Source organism: Rhipicephalus sanguineus, chromosome 9 (assembly GCF_013339695.2).
Source record: "Rhipicephalus sanguineus isolate Rsan-2018 chromosome 9, BIME_Rsan_1.4, whole genome shotgun sequence".
NCBI classification, from domain to species: Eukaryota; Metazoa; Arthropoda; class Arachnida; order Ixodida; family Ixodidae; genus Rhipicephalus; species Rhipicephalus sanguineus.
Genome location: NC_051184.2, coordinates 147,345,816 through 147,373,296, shown reverse-complemented (window position 1 = coordinate 147,373,296; position 27,481 = coordinate 147,345,816). Strand labels below are relative to the sequence as shown.

Sequence of the window (27,481 nt, the reverse complement as noted above, 5' to 3'; positions counted from 1 at the left end):
ACCGGAAATAGGTGGATAATCGTCGCCACAGATTACCTCACCCGATACGCCGAGACGGGTGCTCTGCGACGGGCAACAGCAGCTGAAGCGGCGCGATTTTTTACCGAAGCCATCGTTTCAAGGCACGGTGCTCCTGCAGTAGTTATCACCGACAGAGGCACTGCGTTCATGGCCGAGCTTTTGAACACCGTTTTTCGACTAAGTGGTACCGCTCACAGGAAAACAACGGCGTATCACCCCCAGACGAACGGGTTGACTGAACGTCTCAATAGAACCCTGGCTGACATGATGAGCATGTACGTAGATGTAGAGCACAAGAACTGGGACGACATTCTACCCTACGTCACATTCGCGTACAACGCGGCTCGTCAGGAGACCACTTAGGAGACACCCTTCAGTATCGTTCACGGCCGTGAAGTTACAACTTTAGACGCAATGCTCCCTCACGAAAATGATGGCAATGAGATGGACGCTGAAGAGTTTACACAGCGAGCAGAAGAAGCTAGACCACTTGCCCGGTTGCGATTCCCCGAACAACATAAGCGTGCGCAGGGTTCCCCATCAGGGGAGGCGAAGGTTCATCGCAGCGCCCCCCACCCTACTAAGTCAATGTATGGGGCAGATTTCGCGCCCCCTCCCCCTCTTAGGCGACTAGAAGGGTCAATGTACTGGAGAGATTTTGCGCCCTCCCTCATAGGTGATTACGGGGGGGCGGCCACCCCCCCCCCCCCCTGCCCCCCTCTGCGCACGCCTATGCCGAACAGCAAGGCTATGATGCCAGACAGTATAATCTCCGACACAGACCCGTCACATACAACGTGGGCGACAAAGTGTGGGTCTGGACACCTATTCGTCGGCGTGGGCTCTTCGAAAAGCTAATGCGAAGATACTTTGGACCTTACGCAGTTCTGCGACGCATCAGTGAGGTCAACTGCGAGGCTGTTCCGCACGGCTCTCAGTGTTCAAAGCGCCGAAAACATTCGCCAGAAATTGTTCACGTGCTTCAGATGAAGCCATAGTTGCAGTGACTAACTGCGCAGTTTTTTTACCTTGCTTTCTGAAGGTTTAATATCGGGGCGCTGTTTCTCTATAAAGGGGGAATAATGCCGCGCGAATGTGCCAGCGGTGACGGCAACAAAGCAGCGCGAGTGTTCTTCGCCCAGGGCGGGGACGAAGAAGACGTTGCAGTTTCTCTGATTGATAAAGCGTGTTTGCTTGTCGTTCTCTGTGTCCTCCTCGATCACACCTCGTTACAATATTGTTATGTGCCGCTTACCTAGAGGGCGAAGAAGAGGAGGACGGACTTGTTGCTGTTTTCGCTATCTTGGTTGTTATGCCGATCACTGTGATTGTGTCAGTACTGTAAATACAGCCTTCTTCTGGTCGTCTCCCCGTAACATCTTTGGTGGAGGTGCGGGTAATAACCAAGATGGCGGGGCACCTCGGATTATCCCGCACCTACGATCGTGCACGCCGTCGTTTCTACTGGCCAGGAATGTATAGGTCGGTACGCCATTACGTGACCTCGTGCGACCTTTGTCAGCGGCGGAAGAAGTCAACACTCCCGCCTGCTGGCCGTCTTCACTCACTCGACATCCCATATGAGCCGTTTCAACCTGTCGGCCTCGACTTGCTTGGTCCGTTTGCTACGTCGGTCTCGAGAAATCGATGGATCGCCGTTGCCACGGACTATGCTACACAGTTTGTAATTACTCGCGCACTTCCAACCAGCTGCGCGACCGATGTAGCAGACTTCTTGCTCCATAACGTCATCCTTCAACACGGGGCACCGCGCCAGCTCTTGACCGACCGTGGCAGACAGTTTCTTTCCAGGGTCATCAATGAGATCCTGACGCCTTGCTCGACCAAACATAAGCTAACCACGGCCTACCATCCACAGACGAATAGCTTGACGGAGCGGATGAACCGGACCATTACCGACATGTTAGGAATGTACGTGTCGGCCGACTACCAAGATTGGGATACAACATTGCCTTTTGTCACGTTCGCGTATAACAGGTCCCGGCATGAGACGGCTGGTTATTCGCCTTTCTTTTCTTATTCGGCCGAAATCCAGCGTTGCCTATGGACACGATGATGACTCCTTCCACGTACCCACCTAATGAGTACGCTCAAGAAGCCATTGCCCGCGCAGAACATGCACGTCAAGTCGCGCGTTAGGTTAACCGAATCGCAAGCGGGCCAACAATCTCGCTACGATCGCCGTCACAGAAACGCCCACTTTCTTCCTGGATCTTTTGTCCTCCCTTGGTCTCCAGCACGCCGTGTTGGGCTTTCTGAAAAGCTACACTTCCCGTACACGGAAGCATACCGTGTATGCCGCCAAGTGACCGACGTGACGTATGAAATCGAGCGATTGTCTTCGTCCTCGTGGACTCAGCCCGCACCGACATTGTTCACGTTGACCGTCTGAAGCCCTATCACAACCAGAACCCACCGACGCGTGTGTACAGTGACCATTCTCGCGACCGTCTGTGCCCGGGTGCACCGAGTCGGTGCTTTCACCGCCGGAGGGTAATGTTATGTGACGCTTACCCAAAGGACGAAGAAGAGGAGGACGGGCTCGTTGCTGTTCTCGCAATCTTGGTTGTTACCCCGATTACTGTGATTGTGTCAGTACTGTAAATACAGCCTTCTTCCCCCGTCTCCCCGTAACAATATGTCTCAAAGAAAATATAGGCTGATGGAATGAATAAGTTTAAATTGTCTCTTTTGCGCTATGCGACCACCGCTCTCAAACGTATTGCGAGAAGACGAGCGCCAATACAAGGCAGATTGAACCAACATGCGGGCGCCGATGCATTGCAAGCAAAAGGAACCGCGACTGCGAGCCGTCTCGTTCGTTGTAAGTACATCGCTCCGTAGCTTAGACTCCGCGGATAGCGCACACCTGTTTTTTTTTATTTTGTGTATAAAATAACAGCGACGAAAACTGCACAGCAGCAAAAATTTTCTGATCGCCAGCAGTCGTTCATCGTATAGCCGTGCCGTACTCCTGGGATAAACGGTGGTCATTAAGGGTAACTGACTGGATTCCAAGAGATGGCAAACGCGTGAGGGGGAGACAGAAAATTAGGTGGGTAGAGGAGATTAAGAAGTTTGTAGGTATAACGTGGCAGCAGAAAGCGCAGGACCGGGTTGATTGGCGGAACATGGGAGAGGCCTTTGCCCTGCAGTGGGCGTAGACAGGCTGATGATGATGACTCCGGGCAGAGGCCTGGCGACGCCGTCGGCAAGACTGCGGTAGCGGCAGGGCGCCGCGGTTCTTCGCCGGTGTTGCTGAATGTGTGCCGCTAAAGTGTTTGCGCATGGCCGCTCGTGGTTTGGGTGCGATTAGGTGCATTTTACGGATCCACGCACAGTACTGCTAAGGCGGATTCAGCCCATGCGACGAAGTGTCAGCTGATAATTACCATTCGCTAATTAAAATGGCGTTGCATATCAGGCGGGTTTCTAGTACCAGATGGGTGTGCTTCAGTGGCATCTATAAGCCCACCGTAAATTTACAAGTACGCCATCAATGTTTATTGCTTAATGACGCAGAAGTGTCCCACCAGAGCTACATGTCAAGATATGGTGCCTCTATGTACCCAGTGACCGAATTGGGGTTGTACAGCGCCAGCGGGTAGCGGTGGTGAGTGTGAGTGTTTTAATGTTGTGTGCTTCGATGATAATTTAATTAAGCATTCTGTGGCATATGGTGCGACAGCGAAAAGCGTTTTTTTTCGATGGTTATACAAATTTACTTCCATACTTCCTGGAAAAGTTCCCCGACGGATGTAAAGAGATACTCCCCTCAGTCCATCCAAAAACTCTGTCCTTTAGGGGAGTAAACTCTTCACTCCGCCTGGACGGAGTATATAAAACCCCCATAGAGGCGTGCGCTAGAGGACAAGTCATTTTGCTCCCATCTAGGCTTTTTTTTTTGCTTACAGTTCGTGCGCATCGCCTTTTCAATTGCTAGCCTCGCTTCGGTTCTCGGTGCATGCGTCACCCGCTCTCTAAGGAAACGAACGACTGTGCGCATAGCATCGGCCGTTCCAAAGTATCCTAGAATGCCTTCTGCTAGGACAGTGCTAGGACAGTGCTAGTCCTGTTTGCTTCTTCTCTTTCGTCCGTCGTCCCGTGCGCGCTGCACTTTGCGCATGATGATGTGCCAACTCGCTCATGTTTCTGTTATTAAATGTTAAGTGGCCACTGCGCCACAATTATTGCCTTTGCGAATCAGCGAAGGGCCCACTACGCGTCTGTGAGGCAGCTGCTCATTTTGTCGATGTTTCTGCTGTTGATGATGATGATGATGATTAAGTATGCTTAGGTGGGCCTTTGAAGCATCCATTCGTTGCGCAATTCACATGTTTTACGCCTGTCGCGATTCTACGTTTCTGCCACGCAATATTACATGCGATAAGGAGACTGCTTCCACTACATGACAATCATATAGTGTTTCTTTCCTGGGCATTTTCAAGAAATAGCGCTGCTCTGTGGTAGAACACCTGCTTTGCACGTGGACGGCCTGGGTTCGATTCTCACGCGAACCCGACAATTTTTATTATTTATTTTATTTGCATCTCTCTTGATTTTTCGCTCACAACCAACGACGCCGACACCGGAATTTCTGCGAAACAATCTCTTTAACGCAATCGCGTTGATAATAAAAATATCACGTATCGCTGTGGCGTAGTACGTGCCAAACACGCGCAAATATTTCAACCCTGCTTTTGCTAAGTTCAAGTTTTATGCGGAACTATCTTTTCGCTGCGCAAGCATGCTTCCTGCAGCTTTGGTAGCGCTGAACGGTAGTGGTGAGATGGAGTAAACTCTCTTGGGGCGGCTACTGCAAGTACAGTTGCCGCAGTGAACCATCATAACGTTCCCACTGTGCCGTTATACATTTCTGCGGAGAAGCGAGGCTCCAAGGCAGTGTCATCTATAAGGCAGTGTCAGCAGTGCCTTCGTGTTTCTTTCCTTCGTCCGTGCCTCTAATTTTCCGCTGCAACCACTCAACATGCAAGATCACCAACTAGCCCAGCTGCAAACCATTCTAATTTATAAAGCATTATGTGCACTTTGTTTATGCTGTGGTTGAGGACGATGAAGAACCATGGTTGAGCCATTTGTAATGGATTTCGACTGGAACACCACAAAATGTCTTTCCCGTCAATGCGACAAGCTTTCGCTTAGAGTTACCCGGTTAAATTATTACCTGCATAAATCTGGCTTTTCCTTAACAAATCTCTGTGCAGTTTGCAATGAACCAGAAACAATAGATCACTTTTTAACACGAAAGTGTTTTATGCCGGGGTCCACCAAGATTCCAGTGACGTATTTCCGTCACGGAAATGACGTCGAAAAAATATACACGATCAGATGGCAAAGTTCCGTCAATGGGCATCGAACCCACGACCGCTCTGTCCGCAACAACAGTTGCCGGGCACGCTATCCACTGCGCCACGGTCACAGACTCTAGCGGCTTTACAAACGCGCCTTTTATATCTACCACTCTCCCGGTCGGTGGGGTGGTGTTGCCCTCTGGGAGCGGTAAAGAAAGTAATTCGTCATTACTATAGTGTACTAGAATATTTTCCTAGTGACGCGTCCGGGAAGGAGCGCGCGTGCCCGTTTGTGTAGACGCCACCAGGTGCCGCCGCTGCGCCTTTTTCTAGTAGACCGGCCGCTGTCTCCCGGTGCGTTTGACGTTGTCCGAGTTTGTAGGCGTTCCTTATGCAACGGATTCTTTTACTACAGCACAAAAAGACTGTATTTACTGTAGTACAGTGTAAAGAAAGTTTCTGAAAACCACGTCAACACACTAGTATCGACAACGTCGTCTGCTAGCGTAAAGGCTGCAGACCGGCGGATTCATTGCAGTTCGGGACATCGCCTCAGCAGTATGTATTCGCAACTTTTATCATACATTGCACAAACCCAGCATGTATAGACCTGTTTTTCTTCTATGGCGCAATATCTATCACATTTAAATCGCGTGCTGGTCACAAACTACATAAAAGTGCACAGCAACGTCTGCGCTGCGTTCCTATGCCAGGAGGCGTACAAATAAATAAAGGCCTCGACAGACGCTCATTGACTGTGATAAAATTTTTGTACTTTGTTACCGGTTACAGAACCGCATCTAAACAAAATTATTCCGGCGTTTCCTTGCACCATTTCACGGCGTACAACGAGACTCTCTTTTTCTTTTTAGCATCGGACATAGAAGCGTCCGAGAAAAAAAGAAAACAAAAACAAGTACTCCACCGTTTTTTTTCACAAGTGCTACCACGTTTAAAGTATAGCGTCGCACTACAGACGAACGAAGTAAGCAGTCGCAAAGCGCGTCCGAACCGGCCCAAACCAGCCCGAACCGGCTCGGCGACTAGAAAAAGGCGCAGCAACGCCACCAGTGGCGTCTACTGGCGTTTGCTTCAACCGGCCCATTGTCCCTCCCTCGTGGACGCGCCACTAGGAGAATATTCTAGTACACTATAGTCATTACTGTGGACTCCGCGATTAGCACCTGCAACGCGTTACACGTCCGTCTTATTCGGCGCGTTTTCAATAGAAGTGCAACTTTGTCAATGCCTTAACACACCGCGAGGTGGTGACCTTTGCCCAAGCGTCGTAAAAGCGTCGGACTAGCTCATAGCATCACGCTAATCCAAACCAAAAATAGCTCTGCGACGCGCGTCTGCGTCACCTGGCTGTAACACCGGGTTCCCCGCTCACGCGCCCGCCCCGAGAAAAATCGCGGCCGGGCTACCGGGGCGGCACGACGCGCTTTGCGTTTGCCTCTAGTCCGGCCGTGGTATTCAATCACATTTAAACATGCCGCGGAATGGCAACCAAGTTCCGCGTCCAATATGCGACGCTCTTCACTCTTCTTGTTATCACACCTCGTTCTATGATTACGCTTACACCGTTAACTACTACAGCAACCACAAGGGTTTGTTTAATCTATCAACATGGACTTAATCGTCGGTATGGAGATGTACCACCAATCATCAAAGTGGGTGCATACACTTTAAACGGTGCCACAGCTGCCAGACATCAATATACATTGTGCAAACTCTCTTATATCAATGTATAGTAAACATTCAGTTACTTCTGTAAGGGCGCGCTTTACTTTCGTGTTAATCCGATTCCTATGACGGAGGGATCAACCATGTTTTTTCTATCATGCCGCCGTTTCGCCTCACTCCGTAGAATGTTCCTGGAAATGCCGACTGGTAGGCTGGGCTTACAATTTACTACTTCTAGCCTGTTGTCGTTTGGAGCGAATCAGTTTGGGGCAAGCCGCAGTGCTATTATAACTGCGCTACACAAGTTCATTCAAGCAACAGGAAGAGTACGCTGCTAGTGATACTGACCACGGAAACCAACTTTTTTTTCCTTTTTTATTATTATGTATATATATTTTTTCAATCTTTATCCTATGGCTTTTTTAACTTCTTAACTCTTTCCTTTTTTATTTACATCGCGTTTTGTGCTTATTTTTTTGTTTTTGAAGTTTCATAGGGTTTACATTTCCCTATATAATTATCAATGTGGCCAATCCCCCTCGTGGGTATGAGCCAGTCTCCTTAGGGCAAACAAACTAACAAACAAACTTTCAACCACTGACTCTTCACGCACTGTGCTACGCCTGGTATTACATCTCTTAACGCGATTCCTCACCCGACATGACGTCTGAATTGCGAATCAAGCACTGGCGTGGCTTTGCGGTAGAATACTCGACTGCCACGCATAAGGCCTTGGTTCAAATACCTTTCGATCCTGGATATGTTCACAGCGATGCTGTTTAAGCAAGCCGTTATTTGTGCGGGTATGTGCCGTGTGGCCTACGCAAAAACTATCGTGGTCATAAACGGGTATGTGCCACCGAAATTGTGTAAATCCCACTACTGACCACTGGTCTACTAAAAATGAAGAAGAAAAGAATCGTCATCAAACGGGTATTGCCACTGTGCGGCATATCATTATCATAAAGGGGTATGTGCCACAGAAATTGGGAGGTGGTACTACCGGAATAACCACCTAGGTGTAGGCGCGGCCGAACCTAGCCAATGTCAAGTTCAGCATAGCCACACTAAGTTTAACCTCGATATAGCCAAGTTGAACTTAGCTACTACCAAGGTCAACCTCGATATAATAAGACTGCTTGCTGACCATGATGACAGGACGAGGGGCTCGTCCTGTCATCGTGCTCCTCCCTTTGTTGTGTGTGTTCTAATTCGCGGCTAAATTATGTCAACATCGATATAGCCAAGCTCAACCTAGCCACACCAAACTTAACCTCGATATAGCCCAGTTCCACCGAATTCAACCTAGCTACAACTAGAATAGCCCGTAGATGAGGTGCGAACGCTTGGCTTCAGCGCGAGGTTCTATCTCTGGAGTTTGGGCATCCGTGCCGTGTCTGTGACTGTGTGTGGTTTAGCTCGAATCTTTATGCACTGAGAATCAACGTAGGAAGCGTAGAAACAACCTAGCATCACCTAGCTAAATCCTAGCACCATAACCGACCTATAAGCAACCTAGAAACAGCACTATAACGATCTATAAGCGACCTAGAAACCTGCATTACCTAGCTAAGGCCTAGAAACAACCTAGAAGCAACAAGATTAGTCTTCAAATTTCGACCAGTTTCACTGTTTCAAGAATTGCACGGCTTAGTGCTAGCTTCACCGTTTTTTTTTTCTAATTGTGTGCGATAGCGGTTGTGCACACAAGCGGCTACGCCAAAAGAATCGGCTGTTGTGATCTCATAAGAGCTTTCTCTGTGAAAGAAACATTTGCTCTGTGTACAGAATTCAAAATATCAGCGCTGAGCAGCGTGAGAACTAATGAAGTCAGGCTTATCCACCTGTTTACCACGTATCAGCATGCCTGGAGTTGAGCTCCGGTTCATCGATCAGCGATTTCATTTACTCTACGATCACTGCGCATTGGTGACAGGCGCTTCAGCAAGGGAAGGACATTTGGTAAGCTTGTACTTCAGACGAATAATCCACGTCTGCAGTACTCCCGACAATTAGAAAAGGCTATCTGGATTCCCGTTATCTGAAAACGGGTGCTCCCAACCAGTACCGTGCATGAATGGAATGAACCTCTTCCACACATCAAAGCAAAACAAGCCTAGACGTACGGTTTTCCTGCTTTCTGAAGGGTCACTAAATTATAGATACTGACTGCAGCGCCGCTTTAACCCTCGTAATACACAAAGGAAACCACACTTATGAGCTATTTAAACGCGAAGTGTGTGTGATTTTCTTGCATTTTTGCGCACCACAGCAGCCCGCTGCTGTCACACGTGGAACCACTAGCGCCAGCAATGGCTGTCCAATGGATCCAAGAAGGAGCACGCAATATAGGACGAGCGCACGCGCAGAATTTTGACGGGAAACCACGAAGTAGCGCATGTAGCAGTGAAACGGCGCCTAAGTTCGCATCAGCTGCAACGCCACGTTACGTGCGTCTAGACGGAGCACAGTGAGCGCTGGGAGACACATGCTGGTGCGCCGACGCACCTTAGTGGACCCGGCATTTAATAGAACCGAAAGGCGGCCGAGATGAACCATATCCATTCTTGGACAACACAAAACAGACAGGAGTCCTTTTTGTCCCGTTTCCTTCTCATGTTGTGCGCGGCCGAAGAATGGACAGGGCATCACCGCACTCAGAAGCCTGTGTTATCCGCACGTTCCTCATTCGCGCAAACTCGTGCTTGCGTTCAAACTTCAGGTCGGTAATCGGCATAAGCAAAAATAAATGCCTGAGAACTAAGACAAATTCGAAAGGAAATACGTTCGCCTTTGCGAGTTTCACACCTACGATCCACGCTCAGATTACAAGTCACAGGGTCCCAATGCATTCGCCTGAGAATATGAAAAGGCGAAAGCCATCTTCTTAAAATTTCATCGCGGTCGATGTGTATGTCATGATGTATGTGTCATGATGATGTCATCATGTGAGGACGTCATCATGCGACGTCACGTCAGGTGATGTCACAGTTACGTTACGACGACGTCGCGGACTTCGGCATCTTTGACGTCATGTGGTAACGTCGCCACACGGTTATAATTGTTTGCATCACTCGTGTTGAAGCCGCCAACGCGGGACGCCGACACTGCCGCCGGTCAATTTTCGCGTTTGGTGAGGCATCTAAGGCTTCATAATAATTTCTGGGATTTAGCGTGCCAATAAGATGAGGCACGCCTTAGTGGAGGGCGTGGCCCTAAACCTACGCACAGGTTCCTTGAGCATTTCGCCTCCATCTGAATGCGGCCGACCATCCTCGGAAGCCAAGTGCGCTAAATAACTGCTTCCTAGAAAGCAGGGCCCAATGCGATCTGTTTTACGGTATCATGCTTCTTGGACTGAAGGTATGACTGTTTCGTCGCTCCGGTATGAGCAATGGAAACTCGGGCGAAACTTGGACCTTTAGAAGAACGTGTTGCTGGGCGAGTTGGTGCACCTTAATACAAAAGGGATAACTGCGCTACCTGACACACACGTAACAACCATAGACACACACACAGGCGCATACTTGCAACTGAACTTTATTACACACAATCATCCTGTGTGTACACTTCGCAGAAATCAACACCGAGCATGCGCTTTTCAGAAAGGTGCCATCACAAAAAACCTTAAAGGGCCCCTAAACCACCCAGCGGTCGAAATTTAGTTGAGGTGAGGAAGTTGTGCTCGAGTGTACAACGAACTCGTAGCCGTGAGAATTTTTCGAAACCGTGCCGTAGTAGCGGAGTTGCACGCGTTTGATGATCGAAACGCGACGATCGCTTCTTTCCCTCTTTCCTACGCTACCCTTTTCCAAAACCGCTTTGCCCTCCTCGCTGTTGAGTGCCCCTCCTCATCTCGCGTGGCATACGTCACCGCTGACGCGCTGTTCGAGACAGCGTCTACTTCCGGTTGCCGCGACTCCGACGCTCCAGCTCGCCATCAACTCTGTGTGGTATCTGGGTGCACTGTTCGTTGACTAACCGCTTGCTGCCGTGCGGGCCCGTGCCCCTACGAATCGTGCCGGTGTGGACCCTGTGTTGCGCGCACGCCTTCAAAGGATCGCCAACGTGATGGACCCGTACGGTGACACGCCGTGCCAGACCACCTCGGCTCGAGATGAGGAGCCGCCGTCACACGGAAGCGTAGTCATCGCAAAACACTGATTAAGTTCACGGAGCCCATCAAACCGCAAGGCGTGGATGTGTATTTACGCTAGCGACTTGGCGGTTGCGATACGGGCCGCAGATGTCGATTCGCAAGCGGCAACACGACCAACAGCAAGGTGCGCGCGAACAGCTGTTTGCAGAGTAACCGGAAGTCGTCGGTTGTCGTTCGGCCAATCGCAAGCATCGAAAGTGATAACGTCATCGAGTTTCACTGGTGATGTCACACATGTCAGTGGCCGGAATGGCGGGGACCGGAAAAGAGAAGCTACTGTTTTTTTTTCGAAATTGTGGCGCACCCGCGACCTATAGCGCTGCAGCGTGTGGCATCGTTGATCGTGACGGCATTCTGCACGCGATGCGCTTGTTTACTTGAAATGTTTGGGAAAATGTCTGAGGGGATTTAGGGGCCCTTTAGCAACCATAGGACGTCATCTTCACAACGGTCATCGATAAATCTCATTTCTGTGCTATGTAAGAACACCGATGACTCACTGACGCATTCATTTCCCTTCTTCCTAATGTGGTATGCTTAGCAAATTTCCCTTGCTCTATTATCTCGGCAGCGGCTGAATATCTTAACGTCTTTCAGCATCGGTTCGCACTTGCACTCGGAGCAGTGGGTGGGTAGAAGCCCGCTTGTATTGTTTTTAACTAACAATTCATGTCCACGCATGCGCACGTTCACACATCTGCCGGTCGGTCCTACATAACTTTTTCCACGTGACAAGGGAATTTCATAGACCACGCCAACATTGCAATCTGCATATGAATTTGCGGGCTTTTTCCCGCACCCTTGTACCCTGTTTCGGCGGTCCCCTATGCGCGCGAACAACCCTTCAAGCTTCGTAGGAGCCGGAAACACGACTTCAACTCCGTGTAGCTTCCCAACCTGCTTTAGGTGGTGCGACGTTTTGTGCACATAGGGCACAACCACACATCTCCTATCGACCTTCGTCCTTTGAGAAGGAGCATTTGAGTTGTTGCCCTTGATTTTCTTCAGCATTGCCTCCGCTACTGCAGTTGGCACATATTGCGGGAGACCAGCCTCTTGCAACGTAACCATCTGTGCTGCAAAGCTTTGCTGTACAGAGTGCATGCAAGACTTCTTCAAGGCCGACACGACACACTGGGACGCTATGGTCCGCTTCACTGTTTTGAAATGATTGGAATCATAGGGCAACAAACTCTTTTCTGACCTCGGATTATATTTCCTTGCCCTTCATTCTGGAATACACTGACGACAATACTAATCACTGCATCAAGTTCAGAAACATCTTTCAAAAGGACCAAAAAATCGTCAACATGCCTAAAGATGCCTACAATACGCGGGTCTTGCAATTTCGCTTGGATGCGGCTTCCAACAACGGACAGAAAGATATCGCACAAGACTGGATCGACCGCCGAACCTATACAGATTCCCTGTTTCTGTACGTGGAATTTGTTGTTGAACTCGACCACGGTAGAACCCAGATAAAGTTCGAACAAAGTTACAAATCCTTCACAATTAACACCAGTGGTACTCGAAAAGGCGAGCTCACCATGATCCTCGATCCTCTCGCGAATAGCCACGAGCAATTCCTTATTCGGCACAGAGTAGTACAGATCCTCTATGTCGATAGAAAACCCGTTGAATTTGCCACTGTTCAAACCTTGTAAATGTTGGACGACATCAGATGACTTCCTAATGACGAACGGGTCGTCTTTCACCAGTACTCGTAGCTGCGTTTGTAGGTAGCCGCTTACGAGACGCTGCCAAGTCGCTTTTTCGGAAACAATGGCTCCGTGTGTTCCTTAGCGCTGCCCCAAACAAGTTCGACGATAAACATTTACTGCTGTGTTGCTCGCGTACATGCCACCTTGACACGGGACAGAGTCTAACGTCCCGTGCAAAGCAACTCCGGAAGCTACGATATATCCTAGAACTTGTTTTTGGGCGAGTTGGTGCTTTAGTTTGCTGAACATATCGTAACAAAAGATAATCATAACGTCATGACGTCACCACAACACATCCCTGCAGGTCGGCAAAATTTGTGACGTAATCACGACGTCATTGTGAAGTCACATCACGAGACGTCACTTGATGACGTCATCGACACATGGCATCGTCGCTTGGCCAAAGATGGGCCGACGCACTGGAAGACCATGTGAGGTGCAGCTTAACTGGGGAAAAACAGCGCAATAAAGGACGAGGACGCAGGAACACAGAGACTGGACGAGCGCTGAACTTACAACTGACATCTTTATTGCACCTACCGCTCGTTTTTACACCGCATCAAACCGTGCACGCCATTCCAATCAAATCGCCAATCAAAAGCATCAGGTATGCAAACTAGGTATTCACTGAAAGCTAACACGTGTACATGAATTACACCGTGCACACGCATCTTCCACACTCAGATAACATGATCAAAAGTGACAAACCGATAAAAACAGTTCCTAACAAGGATGAACAAGCAACAGAAAAAAACGGACAAAAAACCAACAAACGATGAACAATCCATTTTCGAGGCGCAGGCTCACCTTCTGCGATAACAATGATTGAGAGTGAGTCGATGGAAAGTTAGGGGATGACCAACAAAAAACACGGTAAAGGAAATGATTTATATGAAACCTTTGAGATATTGAATCTCAGCGTCAGTGAGCAAAATAGATGGCTTGCTGATGCAACTGTCTCCAGCTTCCCTGACAAAAAAACGCTTCCAGGATTTCACGTTCTGTTTTGCTGTTTCCCTTCTTTAAAAATTGCGTGTTCTCAAAAGTGGGCGCACATCCGCACTGTTTGCAATGTTCTGCCAGAAAGCTTCCCGTTTTGTTACGCACATTCAGATTGTGTTCCTTCGCTCTCTCATTGAAACACCTTCCGGTTTGCCCTATCATCATCATCATTTATTAACCCTTAAGGACCCTAAACAGGGCATACAGGGGTTACAAGGTTGAAATGAGGCATAGTTCAGCAAATGCCTAGGAAAAAAAACCAACAGCGTTACAGAAAGTACAAGGCACGCAAGAGAAATTATTTCCTCGCCAGTTGTCGCTCAAAAAGAGGCGTACAACGCAATGATGGGAAGGAGCTAAAATTAGAATTAACAAAAACACAACAGACGAAGAGAAGTCAAAACAAGTGCACTTCATGATAGAAGCCTTAGTGGGCACAAAACATATTAAGTACAACGGCGAAATAGTGAAAAAAAGTTACATGAATACAAAACATGCATAATTAAAGTAATTTAACAAAGAGCGTACTTAAGGACTCCTTGAATTTTTCTGAATTTTTTTCAATGGAAGTAGATTCCGGAAGGCAATCCCAATCCTCGATGGCTGCGGGAAGAAATGACTTATTAAATGAAAGGGTCGAACCGTGAAGGCGTTGGACGCTGTTAGAATTGAACAGGCGGCGAGAAGTTCGAGCAGGTGGAAGTAACAGTGTACCATGCAGATGGGAAAATTTGTGATATTGTTTATGGAACAGGGCGAGTCGGAAACTTTTGCGTCTTACTATTAAAGGAGCAAGTTCAAGAGATGATTTAGTGTGGGTTACGCTGGTGTGTGAATTATAGTTTGATGAAATAAATCGGGCAGCACGATTTTGGACCGCCTCAAGAGAGGTGATTAAGTATTCTTGGTAGGGGCTCCAAATAGCGGAAGCATATTCCAGTTTGCTTCTAACAAAAGTTTCGTATGCCATTTTCCTAATTTCTCGAGGGTACAGACGTAGGGTTCTTTTCAAATAACCTAAGGTCCTGGATGTGTCAGTTACAATATTTGAGATATGCTCCGACCACGACAGCTTACTGGTAATGAGGACGCCTAGGTATCGGTAAGAGGAAGTATGTGTCAGAGCTGTAGAATTAAGTGTATATTGATATACAAGGATAGTTTTTTTTGCGTGAAACAACCATGCATTTGCACTTTGAAACATTAGGTTCCATGAGCCAGCGCGAACACCATGATTCGATTAGGTTTAAATCGTGTTGTAGTAAGCATTGGTCATTACTGTTCGAGATTCGACGGTAGACAACGGAATCATCCGCAAAGAGGCGAATAGATGACGTTATTCCGGATAGCAAGTCGTTGATGAAGATAAGAAAGAGAAGCGGGCCAAGAACTGATCCCTGAGGAACACCGGATATTACGTGTGTGGGTGTGAAAGATTACCGCCGATGAATGTGAACTGTGATCGTGCTGTTAGAAAACTTTTGATCCATGATAAAGTAAGCGGGTCAAGATTTAGACAACCGAGCTTAGCTATGAGACGACAATGAGCCACGAGATCAAATGCCTTTGAAAAATCAATGTAAATGACGTCGGTCTGTGGTCCAAGTTCAAGTTGAGGTCTGTGGTGAATTCCAACAATTGCGTTTCACATGATAGTCCGGGACGGAAGCCATGTTGCTTGCGGAAAAAGAAAGAATTGTTATCGAGATGACTGGCAACGTGAGAATAAATTATGTGTTCCATTAGTTTGCATGCAACGCAAGTCAGTGATATAGGCCGATAATTTGATGGGTCAGAGCGGCTACCTTTTTTGAAAACCGGGGTTACAGTCGCAGCCTTCCAATCCTCAGGAATTTGACCTTCTAAGAGAGACTGCGCAAAGATTATCTGCAAGATTCGACTCGTCACATCCCTGGTACTTTTAAGAAATTTCGCAGGAATATTGTGAGGTCCCGGAGCACTAGAAGTTCCTAATTTCATGATGAGACTCGAGATTCCCTCAGCCGTAACAACGACCGGCGGCATTACGCTAAAGTTTAAGTCGAGAGGCGTCGGCACAATCAACAGGTTCGGAGGTGAAAACAGACGAGAAGTAGGTGTTCATAACATTTGCTCGCTGATCAAGTGGAACATCAGAGCCATCTGGATATACAAGCGTAATGTTGTGGGACCGATTCTTTGGCTTTAAAATGCTCAAAAATTTTTTTCGATTAGTACTAATGATTTTTTTCAGATCCTCATGATGAAATTTGCGTTTGCAGCGCCTCAAAAGACTGGCAAATTCGCGCAAACAATATGAGTATTTCTCATGATGGTTAGCGCAAACGCAACACAGACGAAGGAAGAAGAAACGACGACACAGGCGCTATGTCGTCGTTTCTTCTTCCTTCGTCTGTGTTGCGTTTGCGCTAACCATCATGAGCATTTTCCAACTCGCCCAATTCGCTACCCTCCTACTGAGTATTTCTTCCATTTGGAGGCTGATGACAATTTCTGAGCACCCCGATACAACCTTTTTTTTTTACATGATAGCTTTCTTAGCGAGTTAGGGTACCAAGGCTTTCCTGCGTCGCCTCGAATACATATTAGTGGGACATGTGTATCAATCAGATTTTGAACTTGCTGCTTGAACAGCAACCAGTTATCGTTAACTGATCATGAGGAAGCAGATCGATGAAAACATTCGTAGAAAGATTCTAATTTTGAGTTAATAGCAGAAAAGTTGGCCTTGTTGTAGCTCCTAATATATTTTTTTATTGGCTGTTTTTTTGGAATGGGAATGGATAGGTTGAATGTTATGGCTTTGCGATCACTTAGTTCCATGCCAACGGACACCGATGAAACTAAGTCAGGATTTGAGACTAGAACGAGATCGAGAATGTTACGGCCCCGAGTGGGAAAACGTATGGTCTGAGTAAAGTTGTACAAAAGTGCGAGCTGAAGGAAGTCTTTCGCTAATCGTGAGGATGCAATTAAGTGATTCCACTCTATTTCAGGAAAGTTGAAATCGCCACAAAATATATAATTGGCATTAGGTAAACGGGAAGTCAAATTAAGTAGAACCGAGTGCAGTTCGCTAGTGAAGGTGTGCTCACTGTCTGGAGGGCGGTAACATGCTATAAGTATGTCCGTACAAGATTTGAGGGACAACTTAACGCAGATAATTTCTAGGTTGCAGTTTGGTGTGACGCAACATGAAGCTATATTTGAACGAACAAAGACCAATACACCACCGCCCCTGCGTGTGGTCCTTTCGTACCTATAAGTAACAAAGGGGGTGGTATGTTGCAAAAGTTCGTCGTTCTCAATGTCCGGGGTTAACCACGATTCAGTAAAGATCGCAATGTCAGTATCGTTGTCCTGAAGAAGAGCCTCCACGATGTCCTTTTTTGGTAAATAACTACGAACATTCGAAAGCACGACATGCATGTGGTGATAAGTGGCTTCAAAGACTGGGGAGGCATGAGTGAAAGCAGAAACTGGGTATGTGGAATCCCGTGTTAGTGGCTATGATGTGAATTCAATGACAGAATCACTCTGAACATCGTAAACAAAGCGCTTGTTGCCAGTTACAAGTTTATGGAATCTAATCTTGAAAGGAAGCCCTCGCTCCTGTGCGTTAAGATGAAGTTTTTTTCCTACCTAGGCGTACACGTGCAGAAAAATCTTCTCGTAGAGCAAACAATGTGCCCTTAAGCTTCCCGCCACAGGAAAGAATTTGAGACTTGTCTTTTAACCGTATGAATTTTACGATAATAGGGCGGTGCTTCTTTTCCTGGAATTGACCTAATCTATGGGCGTCCACAAGTAAGGGGTATCTTGTAAATCACGTTGCAAACGCATCGCGTGTAGCGCGTTCTGTGCTTCGTAGTGCATTGCCATCGTGAATCTTTATTTGTCATCGCACATAATTTAGAGAGCTTTCAGGGTGCAGAAAACACCACTTCAACGTTGTGTTTGGACGCTATTCTTCTTATGTTGCGGGACACCCGGTGAATATGTGGAATCACATGAACGTTTTTTTTTGTTTTCTTCTCTGCTGCAGTGCTGCGTTCTGGTCGTTTAATTTTCTGCAGCAGCTCTTCACAAGCACTTGAAATCACCATCGAGGGATAGCCAGCTTCCTTGAGCCGGGCAATTTGATTGTGAAAGCTGGCTGACATAACATGAACACACGACTTAGTTGAGGCTGAGTTAAGGCAATTCGTTACGGTGCCCCTCTTGACTAGCTTGGAGTGAGCACTATCAAAAGGAAGCAGCGCCTTCTTTGACCATGGAAGGTACTCCCAGCATATATGGTCATGAAAGAAACGCAGCCTAATAGCCAAAAACTGAAGTTCATCATTCTTCGGGACTTAAAAGGTATATTTTAATCCCTCGCTTTCATCCTCAAAAACACTAACTACGTCAGCAATATTTCGGTTGAAGTTCTCGCCTGCAGCTCCTTTCAAGACAATCAAAAAATCATCACCATATCTACATATTTTCACGACCTTTCCGTCTTGCATTAGATCGAGGTTGCAAGACGGAAATGTCGTGAAAATATGTAGATATGTTGATGATATTTTGAAACAGCGACCACAAAAGGTGGCGGGTTGTCTCAGCTGAGTAGCATGCTGTGCTTATAGAAACTAAATTTAGCTATGCTATTCCACCCAACACAACACTTACATCAGTCAAGCAAGACGGGCCTGATGAAAAAATTACAGCATATCCACGGGTGAATGATGAAGAGCTTGGGCGAAGCTCCTGAAGCAATCATGGTTACAACGTGAAATGTTCAGTGGTTTCGCCCAGCAGTAATCAAAGTGATACGCCGCTTTGATTACTGATGCGCTCGCTTGGAGGCAGCCTCTCGATCTCCCACCTCAGGATCCCGCCGACGAGCAGGAGACGCAGCGGCCTTCCACACCCGGCGCTCTTCGTCGTCCATGGTCCGCCAAGCAGCACGCTCCGGCAAGCGCACTCCTTCATGTACAGCGACGATCAAGGAGAATGAGAGATAACGGGCGCAGCAGCCAATCCGAGAGCAGCGGCACCTCGTCGCTGCTCTCACCGTCGGCACCTCAGCGCTAGTCCTCGTCGTTTCTTCGTCCCTGTGTATTACACGCGCTGTCCACGTCAATATGGAATACCAACTAGCCCGGTCACACACCTTGCTTCAGTTCATTTCTAGTTCGTCGGGCTCTGTTAATTGTGTTCTTCTTCATCCCTCAATCCTCATCACCTTGATCGCCCTCGCCATTTGCCGTGCACGGGTCTTGGCCTACTGCATTCGCGGTGAACAGCTACCCACGGATGTCGAGGCGATGTTCGGCGGATTCCACCCTTCAGCAGGACACGCAAAAAGAGTTCAGCGCTAGTCCTCGTCGTTTCTTCGTCCCTGTGTATTACACGCGCTGTCCACGTCAATATGGAATACCAACTAGCCCGGTCACACACCTGGCACCTTTACGCCATCTAGCGTGCATTCACCCAACCATCACATTGCACACATCTCTATGGGACAGCGCCATCTAGTATATCGTCACCCAACTGCAGTTTGCATGCATCTCTATGGGACAGCGCCATCTATTGAATGATACGGGAGACGCGACGGCGGGGGAACGACCGACAAGGTGATGTTATAAGAAGCTTCGCCCCTAAAAATAAATAACAATAAAGAACGTGTGAAAGACGCTACCTTGCTCTTTGGAAGTGCCCAGAGGACAAGTTCCGCCGTGGTCTTGCGCAGCAAAAGGCGGCGCTCAGGAAGAACAGCTGCAACAGCACGCATGCGCACACTGGCACGGTGGTCGTGTACGAGGCCCCCTGGGACAGGTCCAGCCAGCAGCTGAATGTGAAACCCGCCAAAGGGATAGACTCTTTTAATTCAGTGCTGAAAGCACAAGAAAGTATACTTGTGCAAATTGAGCAATCCAGCCGACGCTGTACTATTGAACTGAAAGGTGTACCGCTGAAAATACGTTGGATATACCGAAGAAGGCTGCAGCGGCAATATCTATGCCTCGGAATGACAGCGACATACAAGCTTGCAACCGCTTACAAACTACGGGCCCACCCCAACAATTCGGTGGGAGGGCAGCGCGCGACTCTTTTCTTGCAAAGCAAGAACTGTCATCGGAAGACCTTGGAAGCTCCGACAATGAGTCACAAAGCGTCTCTTTGGTGCAGCGAACGCACACCGGGAACGGTGTGGCTGGAAACACGCTCAGACCGGAAAAAGTTTTGTGCGGGAAACTGATGGAACGCCTGTTATTCCTATCGCTCATGCTGATCACTTAATGAAAATTGTGTATCGAAACTGAAGACACCCATTTCCAGAATAGACTATACTCGGGGACAACTTTCTGTGGCAATGAAGGGAAAGCTACGGGGGCGGAGCGTCTGCACGTGTACTGCTACGCGAAGTACAGTAAAACCTCGGTGATACGATCACGGCTCGTACGAATTTCGGGGTGATACGAATTTTTCTGTGGTCCCGGCCAAGGCCCATTACCCTGCAATGTATTGGAGTACGGTTCCTGCGAACCGATTTGCACCCCTGACGTTTGATACGAACGTACGCTAAAGCACAGGTACGAACAGGTGCTGCCCGCGTTGTCGCGGAAGACGCGGCAGTCACGCGCGGGCATGCGCGCTGCGCGACCATCAACGGTGCGTCGTTGCCTCCGAGATAGTGCGCGCGAATCTTGGAGGCCTTTATGCGCTTTCGCGTTTATATTAGAGATGACGCTGACGTCGCGCTTTTTTTTCGACGTGTTTACGCGTCCTCCTGCGCTCGATGCAGCAGCGTCTGTGTAGTGTGTTAAGACGTGCCTGCCACGTCGATGCAAGCCATGTTCCCGCAATCAGACGTACTATGGTGGTGGTGGTGCTGAAAAACTTTATTTTTGAGAAGGCCAAAAAGGTAAAAAAAATACATTTAAAAAATTAAAAAGCAGCGTTGTGGGCGGCCTTCAGGCTGCCGGTTGTGGCGTCCAGGCCATGCCTAGCCGCGACGTCCTCCGCCCAAGTCACCAGCCGAAGTTGGAGATCCGGCCTGGTGCTGGACAAAGCAGCCTCCCACTGCTGCGCACTTCTTAAGTGCCAAGAGCAGAGTGTCGGAACGGAACGAAAACCGAAAACGAAATACGAAAAAAAACGATATTTTTGACCGGAACCAAAACGTAACCGAAACTTTATCTATTATTTAGTTCCGGAGCGAAACCGAAATTTTTTCAATCGTTTTTCGGTTCACGAGAAAATTTCGTAATTCGGAACTGAGCTCATGCAATGTAAGAATATCTCAGGGTGTAGTATTAGCGCGTACCTCAGAGAGGAATTCCAGGGCAAAGATATGTTGAAATTGTGCGAAAAACAAAAGTAGTGACAACCAGAGATGTTTATATTAACGCAAGTGGACTTTTGCGCGCCTGTCAAGCAGGCCAAAGTTGAGAGGGCATTGTCGGCGCTGAAGTTTGTTGCAGCGAAAGTTGTTATGAGATCACAACAGCCGATTTTAGCGCAATAGTTGTCCGCCGCCGCCGGTGTACGTGATCGCTATCGCGTGATAGAAAAAATTAAATGAGAAACAAAATTCTATGATCGGAAGGGATTTTATTCCGCGCCCTCTGCGTGGCAGTCGGGTCTTCCACCACAGTGCCACGCTGTTGCTTTTAACTCCATCGCAAAAATACTCTATACAGGCGTCATGTCGGGCAAGGAATCGCGTTAATATATGTAATATAGCGAGGCAGAAGAGTAAAATAACAACCAATCATCGCACAATGCTAATAGCGCAAAGAGTGTGTGTTTTAATGCTTCCCACCAGTGTTGCGGAGTTGCCACTCCTGAATTGGAATAACTCCGGAATCATTCGACATTTTCGCGACCCCGGATTGGAATGGGAATGGAATAAAGCGCCTTTTGCACCGAATAGAATGGGAATGCAATTACGTCTTTTTCCGAAAATAGAGCACGTTTTCGTCGACGTGCTGTTTTTCAAACTTCAAACGTTAGTAAGTAAGAGCCTCGCAAATTAACAATCAAGCAGTTTTTTTAAATGGCTTGGCTGATTACAAGCACGATACATTTATAAGCAACGCACTTACTACAAACCGAGGCATAAGTTAGTGCACAAACAAATGCATTATCCCAGCAGATACCGAAGGGACAAACAAATTACCCCTGCGCGTTGGCTCCCATTGATACCCCCACACGAAAGTGGTGAATACTCTATGCACAGCCTGATCTTTATCTTACGACTACTTTAGTACCTGACACACGTAAATACCTTTTGCGGCAAGGAAGACATTGCATGCCTGCGCACAGGCGAACACAGAAAGTTCTCCTCACCCCATTCATGCTCGCGAGGCGCGCTTGACAAGCGTGAGTGCTGACGAGCAGTGCGGCCCAGTGTTCCGTATTCGATGCAAAGGCACTTTTGTCAGCATAAAATACGCTATGTCGTCATTTTAGCATTAACATATTTAAGCTTAAACAATATTGAAACACCACCATTCGTTCAAACATGTTGACCATGCAAATACTATAGGTAGCGGGAGAATTCCCCTATGCGAATTAGTAGGGTGGTTGTACTGCACGAGATATGTCACCAAGCTACTATCCTTTGACCTTGGTAATGTGTTTTGCGTACTTTTGCAGTTCTTAATGCATCTGATGACATCAGCTCTATGGGGCATTCATTCTTAACTCGATAAAACTATCAACATGCATTTCCTACGTTGAAGAATTGCAGGAATGGAATTGAACTACCCGGCCATTCCCAGAATCCGAATGGGCTACGTTTTTTCATTCCGAGGAATTGAAAGGAATGGAATTGCGGCAAGTTCTGATTCACCGGAATGGAATTGGAATGGAATGGAGGCGCCCATTCCGCAACACTGCTCCCCACCCATTGCAAAGTGCTCAGCCATAATTCTTCATCATCATCAGCCACAGCACAAAGTGCACATAATGCCTTACAGATGTGTAGCGGGTACCACGATTCTCCGAAGAATGACGAAAAATGGCCTAGTGGGAACTTCGTTACTTCAGAAAAATTGCGATGATTTATGGCGTAGTGTGTACATTGTACACACTACGCCACTGCATGTGTACTTGTATTAGTTGCCCCAAGAGACTCTACAAGAGGCTCTACAAAGTTCGCTCTTCCAGCTTTCGCTGTGACTGTGATGGGTGCTCCGCGCAGGCCTGGCGATCTTTTTATCAGAACAGCGGTCTCGCACATCAGAGAGTACTCTCAATGACGTGCTGCTTCTGACATCGTGCTCACTCCTTTGACACAAAGCATTGAGCCCACTAAACAAATTCGTGTTTGTCTTTTGAGAAAATAAATACTACGACTTTGAAATTAATACTGGTTTGTGCTAGTTGGTAGGAATACGTGATACAGTTACTTCCGCTCCTCTGAAGAACGTGTTTTACCCTTGCCCCACTTTCTTAAGAGGAGGGCAAAAACTACATCACAAATGCAATGTTTTTTTAAGATTGCCTTACCTTCATTTTTTTTTCATAAAAAAGAAAAAAACCGTTACGAACCGTTACGGAACGTTTTTTTTTCGTTCCGTAACAGAAAGGGAACGGAACTTTTTGCGCTGGAACGAAACTAAAACCGAAACGAAAAACATTTCGTTCCGACACCCTGGCCAAGAGGCAGGGGGCAAGTGTGCCGGACATGAGAAAAAGATATGATCATAATTGGCGTTGGAGCTGCAACATAAGCGGAAGGCCGGTGAATATGTCCCGGGGTGGAAGAGGGCAAGACGTGCGGGAGTAAGGAAGGTGTGGGCCTGCAGTTGGCGCCACGAGTGTTGGTGATGCTGTGAAAGGGATTTGTGCGGTGGGGGGAAAATGAGGTGAGAGAGGCGGTAGTTCAGTGTGATGTCGTGGTACGTGAGGAGCTGAGATAACTGATATTTATTCTCCAACCAAAGTTACGAAAACACGTAAAAGCCCGACGTTTCGGAACCAGCTTGGTTCCTTCCTCAGGGGGGACTGCGGCGGCTTGGCAGCGGCCTCTTTAAGGCACTCTTGCGGCGGTTAACGACCCCACGCATTACCGCGGAGCGTAGCCCATGCGCATACACTGGGGGGAGAGTTCCGAGGGAACGATTGATATTTTGAGTGGTCCTCTGTATGTGCCACGACTCCAGTAGCAACCTCCTCCTCCACTTGGTTTCACTTTCTGGGATGGCCGTTCCGTCGAAGTCTATTTTGTGGTCAAACGTCTCGGCGTGCTCGGCGACGGCGCTGCGTTCTTTGTTGAGTTTGTTGAGCTTGTTGAGCGCGTCGCGCGTGTCCATTCCCGGCGAAGGCGGGCTTGCTCGGTCAGTCGAATCGCGAGTGATGGAGTTGGCCGGCTCGTTTGCCAGGATGACCCGCGTGAGCAGGTACCCAGATGATATAAATGGGGCGAGAGGGAGTGGTACCAGAACGCAAGATACCGGCGGATGGGGGTGCCACCCGTCCAACTGCGTAGTTGTATACCGCAGGCTTAGAGTCACAGTAAATGTATTCCGCGGAGGTTTGTGTGATGGCAAGGGCGATAGCTGCCTCTTCGCCCCTCGAAAGAGGTGGAAGTGCAGACGGAGGCCGTAATAGTGGGTCGGAGGGAGTTGCCGGTGACTGCAAAAGCGTCGGCTGTGTAGTGGCGGTACGGGGCGGCATCCACATAAGCCACGGCAGGTTGCCGTCCGAACCTACGCCAGAGCGCGGAGGCTCGCGTGGCTCTACGGGAAGGGTGGTGCTCAGGATGCATATTCTTAGGGAGGGGATCAACGGTTAGGAGGGAGGAGACATGGGAAGGGATGGGCAGGGAGGTGGGAAGAGGCATAAGAGGGGCGAGTTTAAGGGCGGAAAGAAGTGCGCGACCAGGCCGGGTGCGGGAGAGGCGAAGGAGCTGGGCCGTGCGATGGGCCTCCGTCAGCTCCGTGAGGGAGTTGTGGACGCCCATCGACAGTAGCCGAACCGTTGAGGTAGATGTGGGAAGGGACGGGGCCGACTTATACGCCTGGCGAATAAGGCTGTTAACTTTGTCTTCCTCGCTGCGAGAAAGGAAGAGATATGGAATAGAATAGACGAAGCGGCTGAGAAAAAAGGTCTGGACCAAGCGGCGGAGGTTGTGCTCGCGCATGCCGTGGTGACGGTTGGCAATGCGGCGTATGAGGCGCATGGTCTGGTGTACCGTATTGATGAGTTGCATGATGAGGGTAGTGTGCTTGCCATTGGACTGAAGAAAGAGACCGAGGATCCGTAGGGTAGAGACGAGAGGAAGGGGTGTGCCGTCAACGGAGACCTCATTTTAACGTATGGTGTAGTAGCGCAAATTCGACGGGGACAAAGAGGACAAGAAGCAAAAAACACGACACTTTCGCGCTACTACACCATACGTTAAAATGATATCTCACCAACTAGCCCAGCTCTCAACCCTACTGAACGTCGACGGAGACGGTGAGTGGAAAAGGCGACAGGGGAGCCATCCCCCGAGGCAGAAGGACCAAAAGCCCTGATTTGGTCGGGGAGCAGCTCAACCCGATAGCTCGGGCGTGTGTCGTCACCGCGTCCACACCCGCCTGGAGGGTGGCCTCTATGTCGCCAATATTGCCGGTGGTCACCCAAAGGGTGATGTCATCGGCATAGAAAGCATGTGACAGAGCTGGAATAGTGCTTGGGGCACGTGCAAGTGGGAAGAGGGTAATGTTGAAAAGAATAGGTGACAGGACAGAGCCTTGGGGAGTACCCTTGTTCCAAGGGAGAAGGAAGGAGAAGAAAGTGGGCCGTATGAGATTTCGGCTGTGCGGTGGGCGAGGAAAGCGGTGATGTAAGCATGTACATGGAGTCCGACGTCAAGGGAAGAGAGAGTGTCCAGAATGGCGGTGTGGTGTACATTGTCGAATGCTTTGGTGAGGCCCAGCGCCAGGATAGCTCGAGTGCGTTTGTGGTGGGAGGGGTGTAGGACGTCCTCGGAGAGCTGGAGCATGACGTCCTGGGTAGACAACTGCGGACGAAAGCCCAACATGGAGTCCGGATACAGGTCATGGTCATCCAAATAGGTTTGGAGGCGGGCCAGGATTATGTGCTCGAAGAGCTTGTCGAGGCAAGAGGTGAGAGATATGGGATGGAGGTGCTCGAGGGAAATAGGTTTGCCAGGTTTGGGGATGAAAGAGACACGTGCATGGGTCCAGGACGAGGGAAGAGTACCAGCCTGCCAATGTGTGTTGATAAGGTCAGTAAGGGCTTCGAGGGAGGGGGTATCCAGGTTGCGGAGTGCCTTGTTGGTGATGCGGTCCGCCCCGGGGGCCGAGGTCGTGCGGAGCGTGAATAGCGCAGCACGAACCTCGCCCAAGGAGATGTCCGCATCAAGGTCGGGGTTGGGGGAGCCAGTGTAAGCGGGAAGTAGAATAGAGGGTTCGGTACAGAGGTAGCGGTCCCGGAGAGCCGGCAGGAATTCAGTATCAGTGAGTGGGGAAGAGTGAAGGAGATGGGCGATATCCTTGCGCTGGGAAGCTTTGGTGTGTGTGGGGTCTAGCAGCACCCTGAAAAGCGACCACGTGTCGCGGAGGCCCAGGTTGCCGGCCATAAGATCGCAGGTCTGACCCCACTGTTGTCGTAGAAGAGAGCAGTGCTCCTCCATTTCCGACGCGAGCCGAGCCAAACGGAGGCGCAGACGCCGATTGTGCTTCTGGGTCTGCCACCGGCGGTGGACAGCGTGATAGGCCTCCCAGAGGTGCAGCAGACGGCTGTCTGCCGTAGAGGAGTGGGGCGCTGCAGGGATTGTGGATGTGGCAGAGCGGACGTCCGCCAAAGGGGTCTCAGTCCAAGCAGAGAGGCCGGTGAGAGCAGAAGAAGAGGAATTAGTGAGACGAATGGAGCGGAATCGGTCCCTGTCCGCTATCTGGGTAAGACGAGTAGAGGTGCGAGCAAGGGAGGAGAGTGGGAAAATGGTGCAGAGAACGTAGTGGTCGCTACCGAGGGAGACACCCGTATTAGTCCAGAATGGATCGGCTACATGTTTGGCGAGGGCAAGGTCCGCATTGGTGTCTCGCTGGACACTAGATCCGATTCTGGTAGGGCGAGCGAAGTCATTAAGGATTGAAATGCACTCGTTTTGGATGAAATTCCAAAGTGAGTGGCTTTTGCGGGCATTCTGGGGGTAGCCGCAGCTGGTATGGGGTGCGTTGAAGTCGCCTAGAATAACTAGGGCGTTGCGGCCAGCGCAGGAAAGCGCTTTGCGTAGGACGAGGAGTAGAGGTGCTGAAGCGGCTTTTGGAGGGCTCTACACATTGAGAACAAAGATGCTTGCCTCAGTGCGACGGCGGGGAAGGATTTCGAGGAGCAGATGGGCACAGTGCGAAACGTTCAGCTGGTGCAGCACGGCAGTAAGGTTGCGGTGCACCAACGTCGCAACGTTTGGGTGGGCCTCAGAAGGCGGATGACAGGAGGTGTGATCGCGCAGTTTTACGGGAGCTAGGGGTTCCTGGAGTGCTAGGACAGAGGGAATAGTGTCGGGGGGATATTCTGGAGGTGGAGCTGCAGGGTGCTCCGCTTGCCGCAGA

The 27,481-nt window shown here is 49.0% G+C and overlaps 1 protein-coding gene across 1 annotated transcript in view; it reads right to left on the bottom strand.

Moving 5' to 3' along the window:
• The window catches only part of LOC125759995 (adhesion G protein-coupled receptor B2-like), a 120,167-nt gene that overhangs the window by 70,984 nt on the left and 21,702 nt on the right, over window positions 1-27,481 (bottom strand). Inside the window, exon 3 of the mRNA XM_049419542.1 lies at window positions 19,606-19,755. Coding sequence (XP_049275499.1) covers window positions 19,606-19,755 — 150 coding nt within the window. The remainder of the gene's footprint in view (window positions 1-19,605; window positions 19,756-27,481) is intronic.